Below are 20526 nucleotides of genomic sequence, written 5' to 3' on the forward strand. Positions count from 1 at the left end.
TCATAAATATTCAATCACCTGAGAAATCTTACTTTTGTTCCTCTACCTTCAGCTGGAGCGAAACCTGGAGCTCCGACTCCATCAGGCCTGTTACAGAAACCCTTTTTGGATAATGAAGAATTTCTGCCAAGGGTGTTTTTTGTAAACTGGTGCTCTCAGTGCTCATTGAGTCATGTCAGCCAGGTGATGGCGCTTTAACATCATTTAAGAGTAGCTGTAGTCATTGAAGGGTGGGACGGAAACAAGAGTGGAAATACAATGACAGTAATAAAGTCCTTCTTTTATGACTTTTAACATGATGAGAGTACAATTCTTTGATTGTGTGTTTGTGACTGAAGGAGGTTCCCCTGCACTGATTGATTCACTGACTGATGAACACAAACTGATTGTAAGATCCATTAATCAGCAGTGATTAACTTGTATTGTTCACACTGTGTTTAATCTAATCCAGAGAGATAAAACGGTTAATTGTTCCTTTGATGGCAGACGAGGTCAGGCCTTCAGTTGGCCGTACAGGACTGTCTTTAAAATGGAGGAGTCTGAACACCTCTCATTCAACACTGGGACTTCAGCGGATAAATCAGCGGTGAGAAGGGACGTCATCGTGACCTGTTTCAGTAACCAGGTAAAAAAAACAAAAAAACTTTTGTATGGATTGTATAGTTTATGTACACAATTTAGAGCTGCATCGATTATTTAATTAATCACCAATGGTTTGGTAATCGAATAATTGTTATGAGTCTTTTTTGAAATAACAAAATATTCAAATTCTTTGATTTCAGCTTCTCAAATCTGAATAATTTCTGGTTTCTTTAGTCCTTTAGTAAACTGAATATCTATGAGTTGTGGACAAATGAAGACATTAGGATGTCAGCTTGGGCTTGGGGAAACAATATTCAACATTTCTCACCATTTTCTCACTTTTTTCTAACATTTTATGGACCAAACAACTAATTGATTAATCGAGAAAATTAGCTACAGATGAATCAATAATGAAAATAATCAATATAACAATAGTTGCAGTCTTAGCACAGATAATGTGTAATTACTAACAGAGATTCTCTTTTTTAATCGACAGATTTGCAAACTAAATATTCTGGCACATTTGCTGTCATGGGTAACTCAGCATCCACCGGCTTCATCACTTCCACTCCTAAGAAACTGTCCTGGGGACGCCAGAAGGAGGACACAGTCAAGCTGGAAGACATCTTAACACAGTACGAAGAGGATCTCTGGAGAGTTAAAAGAAAGCAACGTTTATCTGTGAAAAACGTCCAGCTCACCCGCAGCATCCGCTACATCGACCTGGCTGCCCAAGAGAACAACGTTTTTTATCCAAACAGGGGTGAAATGCTGAACCCTGCTTTTGTGGGAGATCAGGGTCCATGAAGGACCGACTTCACTGTGGACAATTAAATCTACTCAGCAACTCGGTTAAAAGATGCCCTCAGAGGTGATGTTTAGAGGGGAAACTGAAAACCTGTACTGCCACTGCAGCATCGGGGGTTGTTCACAGAGGCCTCTGCACTTTGAGACAAATTTTCTTGCCCACCACAACACTGTAGGTGTGAACTTATTAACAGGAAGTGAAGCCTCATTGAACATTCAAGAGACCAAAGGTCCTTTTTTGTGTGTACTGTACACTGTATTTCCATTCTAGTCGAGAGATACATAGACATAAATAAAAAAAACTTCTAGTTTTTAGATATGAACAACATGAGCGGAAATCACATATGATACACCCCATCATGTGACTTGATTAGCTGTAGGCATCAAGTGGATCAAGAAATTGCTGTCTTCATGTCTCTGCACCTGGGTTCAGTTTAAGGTAATGTAAATGTAACTTTCCTTGTAAAAAATAATGTTAAGATCTAAAAACATGTACAGTTCATAGGTACATGTACATGTACCTATGAAATGTATTGATCAAATAAGAGTTAGTTGTGATCAATGTATTTGCATAAACAATTGACCAGAATAAATCTCAAAGAATGATCATTTGCATTTTATTAGATGTTTTTTTCCGTGACACTACAATACAATTATTGGCAGCTGGTGTGCCATAATTGTACTGTTATTTCTACAGTTTCACTACTGTAAGTTACCTTCAGAGTGTATTACCAGTAATATGTAAAGTTTTTTCAGAACTGTACAGTAGAATATGCAGTTTACAGTGTAATACTGTAGCGAGCCATGTCAGTAATATACTGTATATCTACAGTTTTGTAATATATGCACAGTGTTGTAATCTGCATTAACCATTTCTAACAGGAACTGAAAAAAAATTGAATACCAAATATTATATGAATTTATTGATATAATTTTTTATTTAGAGGTTTTTGTTTCTGACTTTATGTTGTGTGGTCGTTATGATGGAGACACTACTTTTGTCCATAGAGGCCTTCAAAATCAACAAAACATGAAAGTTCCCTATAGTAGCTTTAATTTGGAGTTTAAAAGTTTATTATTTAAGTGCATACAAGTCTCTCAGTTCATCAGCCGTAAAGCCATCAGTGATAACATCCTGAGCTTCTTCCCAAACTTTATTATGAGTCTAAACAGACACAACTGCTCTGCAAACTACTGTACAAAACCTTTGTTCATTGAAACAAAAACAATATAAAAGCACAGCAGCTACAAACTGCAAACATTCTTGCAGCAATTTGGACTTTTCAGTGAGTTTCAATGTCATTGTTTTCAATCAGCAGAAAAATGTTTCATCTCGGATCTTTTTTCGTTGCGTTGTTCTCACACGTTGTTGTAAAGACGTTTTAAAGTTCTTTCTTTGAAGCAAATGCAGTTTGTAACTAACATGTGGGTGTGGATAAATACAGTGAGCATTCCAACTGATTCTGTTGTGGCCACTTTATTTATTTTCACTGCAAAAAGGTGTCAGTTCTCATCTTTTAAAATTAAAATGTTTGTGGTCTTCTCTAACATTTGGTCACATCAGTTTCCTGTTTGGTATCTCAGTTTAGCAGAAAGAAGAACAACTTTGCCTCACAGCCTGTGCAAAGGATCAACTAGAATATGTTCAGACTAAGATGACCTAGCATTAACAAATAATTTAAAAAAGTTATATTGCCACTGTTTTGCAAATTACTGTCGTGCATAATCCAGACGATTTATTGTGTTCAAGTCATCGTAAAGATAACTTCTTTCATTGAACTCTAACAATGATAATGAATTGCCCATTTGCAGTGTTTAAACTACTTATAAATCAATGAGGCTATAATGATTTATATGATCCAAAAAATCAAAGGAATATTTAGTGTGTTGCATGAATTAATAGAGGTGTTTTGTTCCCCGTATGAAAAAAATGTGGTAGGGGCTTCTTGGTTAGTGGAAATGAGTTCAAGTCTAAAATTGATGGAGTGGTTAACATGCCTCACAAAAATAAAATTGGAGAAGTTCTGATTACTAAAATACATCAACTTCCTGAATATCTGAAGAAGGAAGTGACAGCAGCAGGATGGCACATGTGATAAAGTCAAGAGATGCACAACAGAGATGACATTATAAAGAAAACAAGATAAATAACAATATACAATAATAACTTACGTAAACTTACTTGTTTAGACTTGTGCAATAAGATAAAAAATACAAATAGAAACAGTCAAATAAAACAAAAGTATCTAAAGGAAGACTTCGATATAAAAAATGATTTTCAGATAAGATTTTAAAGAGCTAAGTAGACAGGGCACAACACGTGTTTAAAATGTCTAAAAATAATAAATAAGAATAATAAATGATGATTAATACCATATACTTCCCCAGTACAAGTCTGACGAGACAGAAGTCAGATTTTGTGTGTTTATCAAAAGTGGAATGGAAACTATACAAGTCATTTCACACCAGGAGGAAATGACAGTGGTGCAGCACAAGCCTGGAAACATTTTTTTTATTATTTGCAGGTCTGACCCTGAGAAGATGACATGGATTCTTTGAAGTGGCCTCTGGTTTTTGTGTGCCTTTGCTTCAAAAGTATGTTGCATTTTCTACATTGTATCATCAACTAGAAATACAATTAAATAGTCAGATTTTTGTCTGTTTGCTGTGTTGTAAAAAAAAATAATTTTCAGGTTAATTTAGATTTTATTTTTTCGGCAAGTAGACTCTCCTTCTTGCTGTGTGTTTTGCAATCAGCCTCTGCATTCTCTGTTTCCTTTTCCTCTGCATTTACTTAAAGTTACTCAAACTGAAGCCTCATCTTGGACCATCAAGGTGCCCACCTCAGTGAAAGGTTTCCCTGGGTCTTGTGTGGTGATCCCATGCTCATACAACTACCCAGATCCAGGCAAGACTATCACCAAATTCACTGGGATGTGGACCGATCAGACAAATCAGGTTATCTGTCACCCAGATGAGTCTAAAGTGATGCAGCGGTATCATAATCGGACGGAGCTGCTGGGAGATGTCAGTCAGAAGAACTGTTCCCTGAAGATTGACCCCCTTCGGCCAGAGGACCTGGGGCCTTTTCATTTCAGGATTGAAATGACAAACTATGACAGCTATTCTTACAAATCGAACACGGTCTCCATCACAATGCTCAGTAAGTAATATTAATAGCTTTCAACAAAAAATCTTTTAACACAGTTGATGTCTGCAGTGTTATTCCCATGATGTTTTTCCTTTAACATTATGAATATTCATACTTAGAAATGCATTATTTTTCTGATAGGAATGATGTAATTTCACCATCCTACAGAGCATGAAGCTGATCTGTTGCAGTCCTGACCAGTGCTGATCAGCACTTGGAGACAGAAAAATCATTAATTTGTTTTCCTTCCTCAAAATTGTTGATTTACTTTTTTGCTCTCAGAAAAGTCATTCTATTTTATTACATTTGTATAAAGAGCCAAGTAAATGATAAATGAGACACGCTTTTAACTTCACAGCTGTGTTAACCAAATGATTTATTTCAGTTGTTTTAATTTGGACAGAGGTATGGACATGAGTCATATGACTTGGACTCAACTCAGACTTGAGTAATAAATTTGCTTACTTTAGATTCAACTTGACAGATTTAAAAAAAACAAAACAAATTAGCATAAAATCATTCAACATTTGAAGTTGCACAAATAACAGTAAGTCGAGCCTCTGTTGTTACGTGTTGCGTTACATTTGGTAAAGAGCACATTATAACTTGTTCTGGACTTGAAACTCAGAGTTTTGGACTTATGACTTGACTGCAAAGACTTGAGACTTACTTGTGAATTGGTCCTACCTCTGTCTTTAAAAGTTGAATTGGTATTTAAAACTTGAAACAAAGCCTGTTTACTCAGTGCAGCAGCTGTAACCATCATTTAGGGTTCAACAATTGTTATCAACAACTATTCCCACTTCCTCAGTTTTGCTTTTGTATCTGCTGATCTCCTCTTTAAATAGCTTTAATGACAACAGTTTCATTTCTCTAGAAAGACATGTGCAACTCAGTTTTTATTATTGGCATTGTATTGAATTTTACAAAGACACATACACATAAACACATGTAAAAAAAAAAAAAAAAAAGGATCTTTAAATGACCAAATGACCAACAAACTAACTCAACTAAGACACTGACTGACACAACTAAGACACTGACTGACACAACTAAGACACTGACTAGTAAAAAACGAAGATAAAATACAAAATATAAGTAAAATGAAAGCAGTGTACAAAAACATACAAGAATTCAGTGGAATGGGCTAACCTCTTCTAAAGAAATTTGGAGACTTCCCAGCATGCATTGTTTGAGGGTTAAAACTCTTCTGAGGCAGGAAAACATAAATGATGAGTATTATGAGAGTATTGAATTCAATACCTGCTTACACATATAGTTAAATAGCGTCACTGGGAACAGCTTCGGCTTATTATATTAAGTTTACTGAATGTGTTCTCTCAAGAATAACTGAGTTGTCAAGTTTATTTGGCAAGAAAGGTTTCTCCGATCATTAAATTGTTAGAGACAATACAACACACAATAAAGAAATCATACTGACATCATTTGAATGGAGGTTACTGAGGTTTCAGTTTCATTTCCATATACACAGTATGCCAAATGATTTTAAACAGGGAACAGAGGAAACTCTCCAGAGGAAATCTTTTTTTTTCGAAAGCTCTGATGGAAGTCAGGATCTATATGTGGTTCTACTCAAGACAATTTCACTGAATAATCTGTGACTGTGTATGACACCTTTTGGATGTGTAGGACATATGACATCAATTAACACCAGATACTGACGATCCTGTATGACTAAAACAATCAGTGAAGTTATAGATCAGTGTATAAATTGACACAGTGTCTCTCTTTTATGCACACATGATTTTTTTTTTATGATTTTTTATGTGGATTAACTGCAATTCCCTAGAAGCATGTATGTGTACTTTAAATAGTAGGAAAATACTGAGCCTTTTACTTTAAACCAGGTTTTTGTTGGTCAAAAGTGTCTTTTGGCCGGAAACAGTTTCTGCTAACTCAAAATAGCAATGCATCAACAATATTTTAAGACTAACACACCCACGGGTGCAAAGAGGAGCACAAGTTCACTTGCTACTTATGCATTGTGGGTGCTGGACAGGAAAATGACATCATCATTGATCAGAAATTAGAAATGACAACTGATCTGCCCCGTTCACTTCTTTGCATCTGTCAGAAAGTAAAGCTCCATATGTTAAGGAACAGGTCAGACAACATTTTTTATTTGTCATAAAACTTGAAACCAGACTGAAACCCTTTGAATTTGTGATGTGGCCATGATGTGAATTAGATTGAAGGAAGTTAAGCTGTTGTACTAAAATTAAGTTACCATTCTGGCATTGCTATATATCCCTAACCAGAGGGCAGTGAGGGCAATGAGGATAATGAGGCATTAAGTCAAATATAACACATCAAAACCACACCAGCCGATTAAAAGTTAAGTATCTTTCTTTCTATACTGTTACCCCATATTCATCTTTCAGCAGTCTCTTGATTTGGGATGTTCACAATGCTTTTTTGTATTTTACATTCAACTAAAATGTTTCCAAAATTATTTAATATTGAACTAAGTCAGACCAGAACACAAGGTTTTAAAATATATTACATTTTTTGACCAGCCCAGTTGACTAAGAGCCCTCCCTTACTTACAGTACAGTACTTGTGATGATTGCTGTTGCCTATCATGACCTTTCTTCTTCTTGTTACAGGTGAGAAAAATGCCATCGGTATCTCCGTGAAAGACGAGGTAGTGGAGGGTCAACCTGTGTCTGCATCCTGCTCTGTGTCTCACTCCTGCCCCGCCTCTCCTCCTGTCTTCACCTGGAGTCATGCTGGAGAAGAACAGCTCCAACTACAGCAACATGAAGATGGCCAGTGGAAAGCAGTATCTACTTTGACCTTTCGCCCCACCAGTGCTGATCACGAGAAGGCTTTACAATGCAACATAAAGTTAAAGGGAGGACAGCAACACAGTACATCCAAGGTCCTCAGAGTTAAATGTGAGTATACATGGTGGTGGTAATAATATAAACTGATGCTTCAGACTTCATCATTATGGCATCATTACCTGTATCTGTTCAACCAACAAAATTATTTGTCTCAGTATTCAGACTGTGAAAGTTGTGGAATGCTCAAAACACCTGTTTGGAACGTTCCACAGCTAAATGGGTAAATTGGTTAACAGGTAAATGTATGATTAGTATGAGTATGAAAGGGGCATCCTCCAAAAGCTCAGTCATTCACAAGCAAGGGTGGGGCCAGATTCACCACTTTGTGAAAAACTGAGCGGGCAAGTAGTCTAACAGTTAAACTGCAAGGAATTCAAGGATTTCTACATTACATAATATCACTGAAGGTCTCAGAGAATCCAGAGAAATATCAGGATGTATGGGGCAAAGCATATACCAGCATTGACTGCCTGTGACATTCGACCCCTTAGACAGGACTGCCTTAAAAACTGACATGATTCTATAAAAGATACAAGTCAGTCTCACTTCGAACTCGTCAGATACTGATGAAAAGTCACTGTTCCTCAACAGACTCATACAGACGTGGAACGTACTCTTGTGCAGCTGTAACTAATGCCCTAGGGTTTTCAGTTCACTTCAATATAAACTCATCCACTGCTGTATAAGACACCCCTTAATGTAGTACGAGGAAGTCAGCTCATGGAGGAGGTGGAGTAGATGGATAGATGTTTCAAACAAACACAGGACTTTCACCCAGGTGGCAGGGTTTTATGTCCCATATGAAATAAGAACAAGCTAGCAAGCTAACCACTGACTGTAAAATAAATATGGACATTGCATCTCCATTTTCTCCCTCTGTCCTCTCTGCTAACATAGAGGGGGCAGAATCATACTGCGGCCAGCCACCAGGGGGTGATCGAGATGCTTATGCTTTGAATTTGGGGAGCTGCCGTGTTATCTTCAGATATGGCAATGATACTAACACACTAAGATGTTAAACATGGCGATCAACATTATATCTGCTACTTCAGCATGTTAGCATTGTCATTAAGAGCATGTTGCAATGTTAGCACTAGCATTTGACAGGAAGTATTACTATACAGAGCCTGCCAGCATTCCAGGTAAACTCAGATGTCGGAAGTCAGAGCTGGGAATGACATCACATCACAGTTGACCACATTCCAGTACAAGTACAAGTTGAAAAAAAACAACACTTTTTTGAGCTTGATAAGAACACATTACAAAGCTTTTGCACATACAAATCATAGCAGCATATTACCAGATAGAAGTTTTGACACAAAACACAAGTGCTAATAAACGGCTTTCACTGTTAATGCCGAGGAGCAGCCACCTTGGATTGGAGTTCCACTGACTTTCTGAGTCAGACATCCCACCTCAGAAGGCATTTCAGTTGCAGTTTCCAACAGGGCACTTGGAAATTCCCACTTCCCAATTCAAATGGAATTTATGTGCAGCGAGATCAGCTCAGCTTTGTGTTTTGTAAAAGACTGTGAACATACTGTAACGACCACCGTGGTATTATGAATTGTATGTTACCATGCAGATGCCCCGGTGAATGTGAGAGTCGAATACAAGTCAGATGTGAAGGAGGGAGAAGCTGTGCAGCTGAAATGCTCCAGTGATGCTCACCCTCCTGCCAGCAGTTATGAGTGGCATAATGAAGCTGGAGCTCAGCTGTATCGGGGAAACATCTTCATGCTGCCGAATGTCTCCAGACACCACACACGAGGCCTGTACTGCACTGCCATTAATAAAATAGGACAAGGCAACTCACACCCTGTGGAGCTCAATGTGTTATGTAAGTACAATATAGACAAGCAACCGCTTCCAGTCAGTCAGGCAGTCTTTCTAATGTCTATGTCATTCCTCATTTTTTAAATGTCTATGTTCTTATAAATTTTTCTCACAGGAAATGTACAATATTTTACACATCTTTTTATTGAATTTTACATGTTTTCCTTATGGCTGTACATATTTATGATTGTAAGTTGGTGTACCACTTTAAGGCACCACTTTGTATCATACTATGCTTTGTACTGCAAAGTTACTGTGTTCTACCTTGTATTATGATGATTGCAGCTGTGAGTAGCATACGCCCAAGTTAAATTTTCTCCTTGGGAACAATAACTTATATCTTTTCTTATCTTATGATGATGATGATTAAGGAGAGAATCTTTGTTTAAACATACAAAATAAAAGTATGGCTTAATCATATCTCCATTTATGGTCCTTACAGATGCCCCTGAGGTTAAGTCCATGTCTTCCTGCTCCTCAGAGGTAGATATGGTAAAGTGTGCATGCATTGCAGACTCCAGGCCTCCCAGCACCATCTATTTTGTGCTTTCCGACATAGTCCTGCCAAGCACCACAGTAGAGAAACATGGCTCCGTTACCATCGGGACCCTGAAGGCTGTGTTGGGATCTTATGAGTATGTCATCTGCCTGGCTAACAACACGCAGGGCAATGCCAACTTCACACTATTTTTACCTGTTAACAGTAAGGAAGATTTTCAGATTTCCACAATAATGACATGTTAATGACATAATGTATGCCTAAAGACTGGCAATGACTGAATTGTTTACTGTTTGGACAGGTAAGATGCAGAGTCTTTATATCATCATCGGCATCGGAGCAGGCGTGATTTTCTTGATAGCTTTAATAGCAGTGGGAGTTGTTAAAAAATGGTAAGTTGGTATTGTGAATGTTTTCTGTCATTGAAAATAAGTGTTTCTCTTTTTAGTTACTTTTTTTGAACCATAACATTTAAATCTGGGTGCTATAAGACATTTTAAGTGTGTACATTTTTTGAAAAGATACAGTGGTTAACAGACACCAGAACAAAATATATACATTTAAGTTATACATGAAGAGATATTTGAGTGGAAATATGTTCTGTAGTAGCCAATAATTTAATAACTGCCTAAATGAAATAACTGTCAATAATGCAAATTTTTTCTGTTGTTTGTAATTAAAGTTGATAATGTAATAAGTGGCTAATAATGTAATACAATATCTGAACAAATAACGAAATAACTTTTTACAATATAATAAGTTATTACATTATTGACTGGTTATTAGATAGTAGCTGGGTTAAAATGTAATAATTTGAGCTAATAATTTATTGATATACCGTACTTACATCACTTTACTTAAGTTTTATTTAAAGTGTCACATTTCCATGAAAATTGCTTCCAAATGTCTGCTCATTATGCATTATTGTATTATGATAATTGCAGCTGTGAGTAGCATATGCCCAAGTTAAATTTTCTCCTTGGGAACAATAAATTATATCTTTTCTTATCTTATGATGATGATGATTAAACCTGAGTCACTTTTGACACTGACAAGTTACTCGGAGTTAGAACTACAGTTCAGGGATTCAGCAGTTATTTGAAAGAAGCAACAGTAAGGGTCAGTGTAATGGTCTGACACTTGATAATAAATGAAACTGAAACTTAGTGATATATTATATTGTTACACTGTCAGCCCCACTTATTAGATTTTTAATGATTTTGTTTGTTTTGGTTCAGAGATTTTATTGCATTATTGACCAGATACATAAATGAATTTTATTATATCAAGAATGGAAGAAAATACTAGATTATTGGCAGCTATTACATTCATGATAGTTATTACATTATTGGCTTCTTCAGTGTTTAGGGTTGGGTATAGTTTAAAAAAATTATGCTACCAGTTCCACTACCAGTGACCTTAAAGTGATACAGATACAGGTCTTCATTATGAAGAATGCTTGCAGTTATTGGCTGGGAGTCAATGCATATAAATAGTCATTTTTTTCTAGATCTTAGTACCAGAAGGATAGAATGGTGGCTTGGTGCTGAGTTATTTCACTCGGTATCCTACAGGTATTGAGTACCGATACCCAGCCCTAACAGTGTCTTATAACAGTAAAATATCATCACTTTTACCACTATGGGACCAGAAAGTCAGCTTGCAAAATTTTATAGGGTGTAATAGGTGTTGCAGTCTGCATTATTGGGTTTCAGTGGTTGTGCAAAGTGCTGGTATTTTTTTCAGGGTCCAAAATTAAAAATTACCATTCTGCCAGTAGGGGGAGATCTGAAGACGCACCAACATCTGACATGAGAACCACAAAGGCAGACAAGGATGTGGAGCTCCCTAAGTATGCTGTAACAAAAAGGTTGTAGTAATTCACCTCAGTTTACACTTAGGTTTACCCATAATATAAAATGACACAAGGACTGGTTTGTGTGTGCTTATGTGGTGAAAGTAGTCAAAACAATGTTTGTTTTCTGCCTTTTCTCCTCAGAAAAGTGATGGACTACGATGATGTACACGGCCCGGGCATTTATACCAATGACCCTGTATATGGCAACATGGGGGTATGTAAAGTTTTCTCTATTCATTCATCATTTTGCTTATTGAAAGAACAGAATGAGTTTATGAGTATGAGTCTGCACATCAACATAGCACTTGGGTGTATGATGTGCACTTGTGTGGTGCACCCAGTTGTATGGTCCTGCACTTTAGTGTAGCATGTTATTGTATCATATCCAGCACTTGGCATCAAATTCTATCATGTCCAGACTGAATGTGATATTGTAAAATGTTTTATAGTGTATTAGTCATTTGTTTTGTTTTTTCTTTCTTTTTCTTTATTTATTCTATTTATTTATTTGTTACCCTCCTAGGGACTACAGATGTAATCAGCATTTTTGCTAACTCCGGCATATTTATATCATGTGTGCCCCTGTTAAATAAATAAATAAATAAATAAATCTTGTTTCCCATACAGAATGACTGGGATGATGCAATATACGCCAATATGTAACATCACTGAATTCACTGGAGGAACAGCTGCAGTCCATCTGTGTGTCGCCTAATTTAAGTGGGTCGAGAAAGTTGGGAAAAGAATTACTGATAAGCTGCCTGTAATTCACATATATGTTGTTCATGTGTAAATACAACTTTTCATGCAGTTTCAGTTGTCCAATAACAACACATAATGCTCAAGTACCATTAAGCAGTGGTTCTCAAAATGTTTTTAACATGGCTCCCTTCAGACGCTTCGACCATTTCTGTGAATACACATCCTGTAATAGTCTTCCTGAAGTGATTTAGTGTTTTGGAGTATTGTGTCTTTTTGGAGTCTTTAGATATGGTGTTATATCTTTATATTAAATATAACAAATAGACAGAGGCACCTCTAATAGTTAGAACATATAACAACAATCCAGTCTGAGTTCTAAACCATTTGGAGTTGTATTGTATTATATATTTGTATTTGACTTCTATCTAAGTCCTATTATTATAGATCCATACTTTTGAAAAGAATGGTATATATGAATTCAGTATGAGGCTTCTATATTTCAGTGTACTAGACCTATATTTGTTGAAAGATCGGTGTACATACAGCATGAATTCTGGATGAAACTAGTTATCTTAGAGCTATATATTTTTTAAAAGATTGGTGTATATGTGTAATACGTAACATGAACTCTGTAGGATTTGCCACAACTAGTTTGTTATGTGACATGGGTGATGAATGATTAATTATGGGTATTTAAGATGGTGACCCCTCAACACACACACACACACACACACACACACACACACACACACACACACACACACACACACCACCACCACCACCACCTCCTCAAGAGTCTAGAATAATAATTATCATTTTCTTCTAATGGTATGGCGCTGACACCATGTTACTGAAACAAATTACAGAAACTGTAAGTTATTGAAACAAATACCAATGGTGGCATTTTTAATTCTTGTTTTTTAGTTTGTGTACAATTACAGTACTATTACTTGTGTACTATCTGAAAAAAACAACTGGCCCCAGTTGGATAAAACTGCCTCTGCTGGAGCTTGAAATCACACAAATGTACATACTTTAAATGGGAGCTTATGGTTTGCCGATGTCTCTCTCTACTGAGGTATTTTTGTGACCCAGTCATATCCGTTGCTTTTTCAGTGATAACATCAGCAAACTCGTTTGTTTATTTCCTCAAATAAATTTGTATTATTCACCTTAATTTCACTCTATATTTTCCCCCTGATGTTCTACGTCCACCCAGGCTGCAGTAGTTCTGTGTACTATCAGAGGGGTCTTGACCCACAGTTTGTGAAAACATAATTGCACCTTTTGAGCTTCCTCTTTCTCAGTGACAAGTCACAAGAACACAGTTGTTGTGCATACTTCCTACTGAATAACAAATTGCAGCTAAATTGTTGACCTTGGCTTGAACTGCTTGAGCAATGCGATTACTGTGCTCTGTCCCATTACAGCATTACAATACAGATTACTGAGTAACATACAACTGTAACAACTCAACGACTTTCATTCACACCTTCATTCAAGTAACAGTTCACTCAATGGAAGGGTGGGTACCTGAGTCACATGCCTCTCAAGGTGTTAATGACCCCACAGAGGTCAAATACCTGGAACTCCCAGGTAGTTAGTCAGAACTGAAGAAGCCTCTTGGATGAGAGACGAAACATTTTCAAGAACTCCACCAAGTCCAGTTGCCTCCGACAGCTTTTTCTGTGTATGTTTGTAATAGTATTACTTTTTCCAATAATGAGTGGTGTGAGGGATTACAATTTCCAAAATAGTAATAATATTACAGTTACTAATTCAAGTAACTTACTTTTTGTCCTGTTTTTGCTCTTTTTATCTTATGATGATGTGTACATGCAACAGGTCAGGGAAAAGCTAAATGAAGGATGGAGGATGAGGGAGAGGAAGGGAGGCACACTTTCCACAGCTGGACACATTGTGATTACTTTGAGTTTGTTTGGCTCCTCCAGAGAGAATAGGTGGTCATTTGTGGTCAGGGAGGTCAACTTTGTTTCACCTGGACATATAACAGCAAAAGCTCTCAAACTATTTCAGACTATATGACTTTGGAAAAATGTAAAGTATACTCCTCTTGTATGAATGCTGTAAACTGTTTAATCTTATTTAAAAGAGAATCCAACAGACTGTCAGGCATTAAAATGACTAATCAATGACTAATCAACTAAAAAAAAGAAAAATAAGTATTTTCTGTGTGTGTGTGTGTGTGTGTGTATACTTTGGATCAATGTTGAAAAACCTTTGTGTGGCTTGAGAGTGTGTTACTGGGAACTTGGCAGGAAGTCAAAGGGGAAGCTGGTCACCGTCTTTGTTAATAAGAGCGTTGAAGTAATATGTACCACACGACACTACTAAATTATTCTAACCTCAGCACCAACCCCAGACCCTCATACGATTAGACAGTGAATTGAAATTCACTTTGGGAAATACAGCATGTCTGCCTCAGTCAGCCCATGTTATGCACAAGAATATAAAGCATATTGACCAAAAAAGTTGTCTGTATTTCTTTTTGATTAGATTTAACATACCTTGTGTGTTTTGTAACTCATTTATTTCAATGAAGTGCCCCTCGAGTTCAGTTCAGGAGCATGTCAAACTACATCCATTCCACCAAAATAACCACAAAGTTCAATCGTATTTTAAAACAGACTTAACATTATAACCTCCATGATGGTGCAATTTAATGCAGGACTGCTGTGCATGTTCCTAATAAACTGATTGTAAAAAAATATGCTTCACTAGTAATAGAAACACAGATCCATGGCCATGGCATTCTTGATCATTTGACTAAATGACTAAAATGAGCAGTGTATTACTTATAACCATTATTATGTGATATTATATCACAGTAAGAAAATAAACAGACAAAATACCACAAATTTTTTTTTTTTTTCATGTTCTGCTCAGATTATTTTTCAACCTGGGGCAAGACAACTTTGAGACATAGTAGTAGTAGTCCAAGACAAAGCGCTCCTTGGACAAATTACACATTTTTTATGCCAATAATTTGAATTGCTGTGTAAAATGATTGAAATGATGAACAACTATGAAATCTGGGGGGAAAAAAATGCATACAGCATTTTTGTTAACTGCTAATTTAGCATTCATTAGGAAGGACTAGTGAAGCACACAAATAAACACACAAATTCAGTTACATTTAAATTGTATTTAATGTTAATCAGACACATCATATAGACTGAGGACCTTGAAATAAACCTTACACATTGAAGCTTTTTTAAAGTAGATCTGTTCTGATCTTTAATAACACACCAGATATTAACTGTCAATAAAGAAAGTGATACTGATTACAGGGTTCAAATGATATATGGCGTGCAGTAAAATGTGTTTCTTAACTAACAGTGTATATAAACACTGGTAAAAATGTAGCAGACATTAAACTACTGATTTGAGACATGAATTTGTTCACTATGCAGACTGACAAATGATATTTAGGTCAGGCACTGGGATCACGTCATATTCAGAGAATCGTGGAGCTCATCGCCTGCTTGCCTGTGTTGTACTGCACAGTGCAGTTTAAAGGCTGTTTGAAGTCGGCAGGTTGAGGGTTAAACACCAGGGTGGACACCGTGTTCCACGTCCACGCATTCAGCCTCTTTGATCGGCGTGTGATGACTCCAGAGCGACTCCAGGAGAACCGAGGGGGCATCAATGGGCAGGTGTGAGACACAGAGCAAGTGGCGGTTACTTTATCACTCATCCTCACAGATAGAGATGGAGACTGAGGATTTCCTGCAGAGGGGAAATTTGACACCAACATAACTCATAATGCAGTTCATAGAATACTGATAGATTGCCTTACAAATAAGGAAGTGTCTATTTGCACCCAGGTGAGGGTGTCTGGCTATTCACACCCAACCCTAAACAAGCTGTAGTGGGTGAATGGGTTAACCACAGGACTCTGCTGTGAGAGAGTGGGGAGTGAGTCTTGGCAGAGCAGCATTTCAGTCTAGTGTGAAATCATCATGTTTAATTATTTTTATTCATTAATTATTATTTTTATTCAATTATTTTTAATTACAGTTCCTAGTCACCATTTGATTAAGTTTAGGAAACAAAGCCACTTGGTTAGGTTTAGGCACCAAAACCACTTAGTTAAGTTTAGACTACAAAAACACTTAGTTTGGTTTAGGAAAAGAAAATTGTTTCTCTGCCATGTGGGTGTAAATTTATGCTGTCAGTGCTTAGGTATGAATACAATTGTTGGCTACAGACACCTGGGTGCTTGTCTCTGCCATGCTAGGCCGTATGTACACGGGTGCAAATAACCACATTGGCTATTCGTCCCCGGGTGCAAATAGCATCTGCCTCATAATAATCTCCACAATACTCACGTTTAACATCAATGGACACTGCGTTTTTTGTGAAGGAGAAACTCTTGTATTGGGGCATTTCAATCCTGAAGTAGAAGGGACCGACATCAGTCTGCCGGACACCAAGCAGCAGCATGGTGCAGTTGAATGATTGCAGATTTCCCAAAAACTCTGTTCGTCTTTTGTACTCCGGAGGCAGCTTCCACTCGGGGAGGTTCGTTGAGACGATTTTCTTCCCTTTCTTCCAGAATCCCCTCCACCTGTTCAGGATCTTGTTTGAGGTGGGCCTGGGGTATGTGTACGTGCAGGGAATGACCACACAGGATCCCTGCAGGACTGGAATCCTTGCTGGCACGTTTGCTGTCCATTGGCCACGAGAAGACTGCACATCATGGACCACTAGAAATAAGAAAGAACATCGATTTATCTATGAGTGTAAGATGAACATGAAGTCTTTCATTCAACAGCATTTTAATATGAGACTCACCATGTAACAACAGAAAGAGAAGCCCCAACTTCAGCTGCATGACTGATGGGGAAAAGAAATTTAAAGTGTAAAAAAGCGCAAAGGTAATAAAAAACATATGAAACTGCATATCTGATGTTGTATTTTTGCATTAGTAATTCACTCACCCCTGAATCCTGTTAATGGCTGAATGAATATGCCCTCCCTTGCAGTGCTTGTGAGATTTGTGCGATGTCTCTGGCATATTTCTAGTCGTGCTTTGACCTTTAAAGTTGCAAATACTATCAAATGTTTGCCAAAGCGCTGAACTCATACTGTGAGTTGACCTCTATTAGCTACAGCAGAAGCTGAAAAGCTGAAGGGGACAGGTGTTGCAACATATGAGTACTTTCTTGCTGACTGTCCTCTGTTTAACATGTTACTTCTGTTACTTTTCTCACAAACAAATGAATACAGAAAGAAATTCCCAGAACACTGTGTAATGCACAGAAGCTACAGTTTGTCTCACAGCAGCTGAAAAAAACATGAGATAAATGAAAAGGTTGAGTCAATAAACAATATATTTACATGATGTCAGTACCTTTTTATTTTAAACTAAACTGCCTCAAGTCTGCAATGAGGGCCAGCAGGGTCCTTCATATTGAACATCTGTGATGACATTAAAGATGTGTATTTATAACATTACCACATTCAGAGTTTTTGGTTTTTATTTGGGTTGTTTGATTTTGTCATTTCGAAGTGGACTACCATGGTTAACCACATTTCCTTTTCAGGAAATCAAGATTGAGAAAAAATTCTTTTTATAAATTTTGTGGCTTTGCTGTTCAGGCATTTTGTCTTACTTCAAACAATCATGTGATTCTCAAATGACGAAATCATAAAACATTTCAAAGAAGTAGTTGCACATACAGTATTTTAATAGCTATTGACTGTACTTCTGGTATTTTGATTTAAAGTTTGTTAACAAAAAACAGAACTTGATATAATTATAGAATTCATGAAAATCACCTGTCTAAGTTTGCAGGTAACATTCAGGTAAAAATGTAAATGGAGTTTCTAGCAGACTGTGATGCAGCTGTAAACTAACTCCACACATAGAAATAGTCTGAGAAACAAACCCCGAGAAGCCAACAGTCTCTCAGCTATGATGATAAGTCAGTGCCAAGTATGCAGGACACTGATACAACAAAGGTCCAGAAAATCTTATTCCTCAGACTCCTTTGTTTGGTATGAATTAGCTTCCAGTGCTCAGACATATCAGTGTATGGACTCATTTCTATTATGACAAGGTTATGATGTGAAACTGAAAATGTAACGCTATTTCTTGTTAAAAATCACCCTGTTTGTTTAGCAGTACAGCATTCAATTATAACTAAGAACTTATGAATCTGCCTTAAATGGAGAGAGAAAATGTTTATATCTGTCACCATCACTGGTGTTTGTTTTTTTTTTCCTTTTTTTTTTTCTTTTTATTGCCAGGAGGCATCTCTCAATGATGACCATCACCTTAAAGACATTCTAAATAAGAGACAATCATTCAGAAATATGCATAACACAACTGGTTTAAACAATAAACCAGCACAAAAGGGGTCGCAAACAACAACAACTTGATTTTTCTAGAGGTCGCGACTCAAAAAAGGTTGAGAACCACTACTCAAGATCACTGAGGACAAGCAATGACATCCACTTATAAACCTTTATTTTTGGTACATTCTTTGAATTAAATGTCACATCAAACAATAACTTAAAAGGACCAGTGTGTAGGATTTGGCAGCAACCAGGGGTGAGGTTGCAGGATGAAACTAACAGAATATTGCTCACCTAACCCTCCCCTCACAAATTCACAAAAAATGCAAGAGGTCCTTCTCCAGACCCATGTTTTGGTTTGTACGGTCTGGGCTACTACACAAAAGCACATGGGAGATGTTAGCCTTCAAGGCTTTCTGACTGGCAGAAATACCTCTGACAAAAAAACCTAACACGTGGTTAACATTAGGTTTGAACCCATACCAAGGTCTTTGCCTAAACCTAACCAGTTTTGTTGCTTAAACTGAATGAGACTGTAACAGATTTTGTTTAATTAAATAAATAAAGATAATAACGTTTCACCACTGAGTCAAACCCCAGTCTTTATAAACCACAGCGTACTACTGTTGTGGACTATGTATTATTCTATGTCACCTGATTTCCTAATGTTTTTTCTGCAATGTTTTTTTGTTCTGAAGGGTAACTTCTCCCATGTGCATAAAAACATGGCAGTGCAACAAGGACCATTGCACTCTGCAGATCGTAATGGCCCATTCTAAGGTAACAAAAACACAAGAGGATTATAACATAAAAATATACTTTTAAATATTACATTCTGCCAACAAATCCTCTTTAACATTCATCCTTTAATGTAACTTTTAAACAGGAGACTGAATCAGAAGAGAAAACAGAAGTTTCAGCCCCACAGATGACACAGGAAATGAATTGGCAAACGCATTGAGAAAGACTAGAAAAAACATAACGCATTATTTCCCTAAACTCAAAATGTGCCCAGTGAAGTTATACAGTGAGGCACCTCCCCAGTCTTTTGACAACTTTAGGAGATATCAAAAAATTAATTTCACAGAAAACTTCAGTCATGAGATGTTACAAACAGCTTACGAAACTGATAAATATTCTGTATAATTTCCTATGTCACTCAGTGGTGCAATACATTAACGCACTTGCATTAGCAGGCAACACCTTAATGCCTCACTGCACTGCATCATATGAACAGTAAAAAACAACCATTAAAAGCAATCAGATAATCTTATGTCATGTAAGACAGTAGACTTAACTGGAAATTGTGCTTATTATTGGTTATGACATTGTCATGCTCACCAGCTACATGGAGACACTGCCAAAATGCTGGCCCAGAGAAAATGCACCGATACGGGGCAATTCTGCAAAACCCCAGATAAAAGTGTTACATTTGTTTTAATGTTCAAAGCCAGTGTTTTTAAAAAGTCTCACTTTCCACAATATATACAATATCTGGCAACCACAGTAAAGTTAGGGAAAGATCTTGGTTATGGCAAATAAACTGGGATTAGGGTATGATTATTGTTAGCCAACTGAAATATTAAGCTAGGGAAAGATTATAATTATGGTTAAGTTAAAGGTGAACATTAATTTACATTAACAACCCTGGCTTTTGGCAATAATAAACTGTACACTATTAATGGTATATTAATATATTTATGGAAATATTGTTCTTTCCAAACAACCTAAAACCATGGATGATGAGATGATGAGAAAACGGGCCCCTGGACACAGACATGCTAAAGGTCCCCCATCCCTCCTACATACAGTGTAGGAGAACGACAACCACTGACAAAACAATACAGCCATGATGTCTTTGAAGTTTTGCACCTCATTGTGATACATTTTTCTCTCTTTG

The 20526-nt window shown here is 37.0% G+C and overlaps 2 protein-coding genes and 1 long non-coding RNA gene across 6 annotated transcripts; 2 read left to right on the forward strand and 1 right to left on the reverse strand.

Moving 5' to 3' along the window:
• The first annotated feature begins 312 nt into the window (after positions 1–312).
• On the forward strand, positions 313–1998 carry LOC146321325 (uncharacterized). Its single transcript, XR_014771395.1, has 2 exons — positions 313–625; positions 1079–1998. It is a non-coding gene; the product is annotated as an uncharacterized LOC146321325 (long non-coding RNA).
• A 1473-nt stretch (positions 1999–3471) lies between these two features.
• LOC146321326 (sialic acid-binding Ig-like lectin 14) lies at positions 3472–12327 on the forward strand. Of its 4 annotated transcripts, none has more exons than XM_084726418.1 (9): positions 3472–3984; positions 4190–4552; positions 7168–7458; positions 8993–9247; positions 9686–9946; positions 10044–10134; positions 11520–11594; positions 11742–11814; positions 12228–12327. In XM_084726418.1, exons 1-9 carry the CDS (start codon positions 3936–3938, stop codon positions 12261–12263), a joined length of 1494 nt encoding a protein of 497 aa, XP_084582544.1. In that variant the 5' UTR covers positions 3472–3935; the 3' UTR covers positions 12264–12327. The 4 variants fall into 4 exon arrangements, with proteins under 4 accessions (XP_084582544.1, XP_084582545.1, XP_084582542.1 ...); XM_084726416.1 differs by having other exon boundaries at positions 3475–3984; positions 11523–11612; XM_084726415.1 differs by having other exon boundaries at positions 3488–3984; positions 11520–11612.
• Positions 12328–15488: 3161 nt separating this feature from the next.
• LOC146321327 (sialic acid-binding Ig-like lectin 14) lies at positions 15489–19173 on the reverse strand. The gene is made up of 3 exons (XM_084726450.1): positions 17121–19173; positions 16655–17032; positions 15489–16052 (listed from the first exon to the last, which is right to left on the reverse strand). Exons 1-3 carry the CDS (start codon positions 17227–17229, stop codon positions 15781–15783), a joined length of 759 nt encoding a protein of 252 aa, XP_084582576.1. The 5' UTR covers positions 17230–19173; the 3' UTR covers positions 15489–15780.
• Between the last annotated feature and the right edge of the window lie 1353 nt (positions 19174–20526).

This window comes from Lutjanus erythropterus, chromosome 9 (genome assembly GCF_056507025.1).
Source record: "Lutjanus erythropterus isolate fLutEry1 chromosome 9, fLutEry1.hap2, whole genome shotgun sequence".
In the NCBI taxonomy this organism is placed as follows: domain Eukaryota; kingdom Metazoa; phylum Chordata; class Actinopteri; order Lutjaniformes; family Lutjanidae; genus Lutjanus; species Lutjanus erythropterus.

What these genes read in the sequence shown, in the direction of transcription:
- LOC146321326 (XM_084726415.1), top strand. Translation starts at nt 3,936, where the DNA reads ATGGATTCTTTGAAGTGGCCTCTGGTTTTTGTGTGCCTTTGCTTCAAA. An exon ending in TGTGTGCCTTTGCTTCAAAA is followed by an intron (nt 3,985 to 4,189) that starts GTATGTTGCATT and finishes ATTTACTTAAAG; the next exon opens with TTACTCAAACTGAAGCCTCA. An exon ending in ACTATTTTTACCTGTTAACA is followed by an intron (nt 9,947 to 10,043) that starts GTAAGGAAGATT and finishes CTGTTTGGACAG; the next exon opens with GTAAGATGCAGAGTCTTTAT.
- LOC146321327 (XM_084726450.1), bottom strand. Translation starts at nt 17,229, where the DNA reads ATGCAGTTTCATATGTTTTTTATTACCTTTGCGCTTTTTTACACTTTA. An exon ending in TCTCTTTCTGTTGTTACATG is followed by an intron (nt 17,033 to 17,120) that starts GTGAGTCTCATA and finishes TCTTATTTCTAG; the next exon opens with TGGTCCATGATGTGCAGTCT. An exon ending in AGTGTCCATTGATGTTAAAC is followed by an intron (nt 16,053 to 16,654) that starts GTGAGTATTGTG and finishes TCCCCTCTGCAG; the next exon opens with GAAATCCTCAGTCTCCATCT.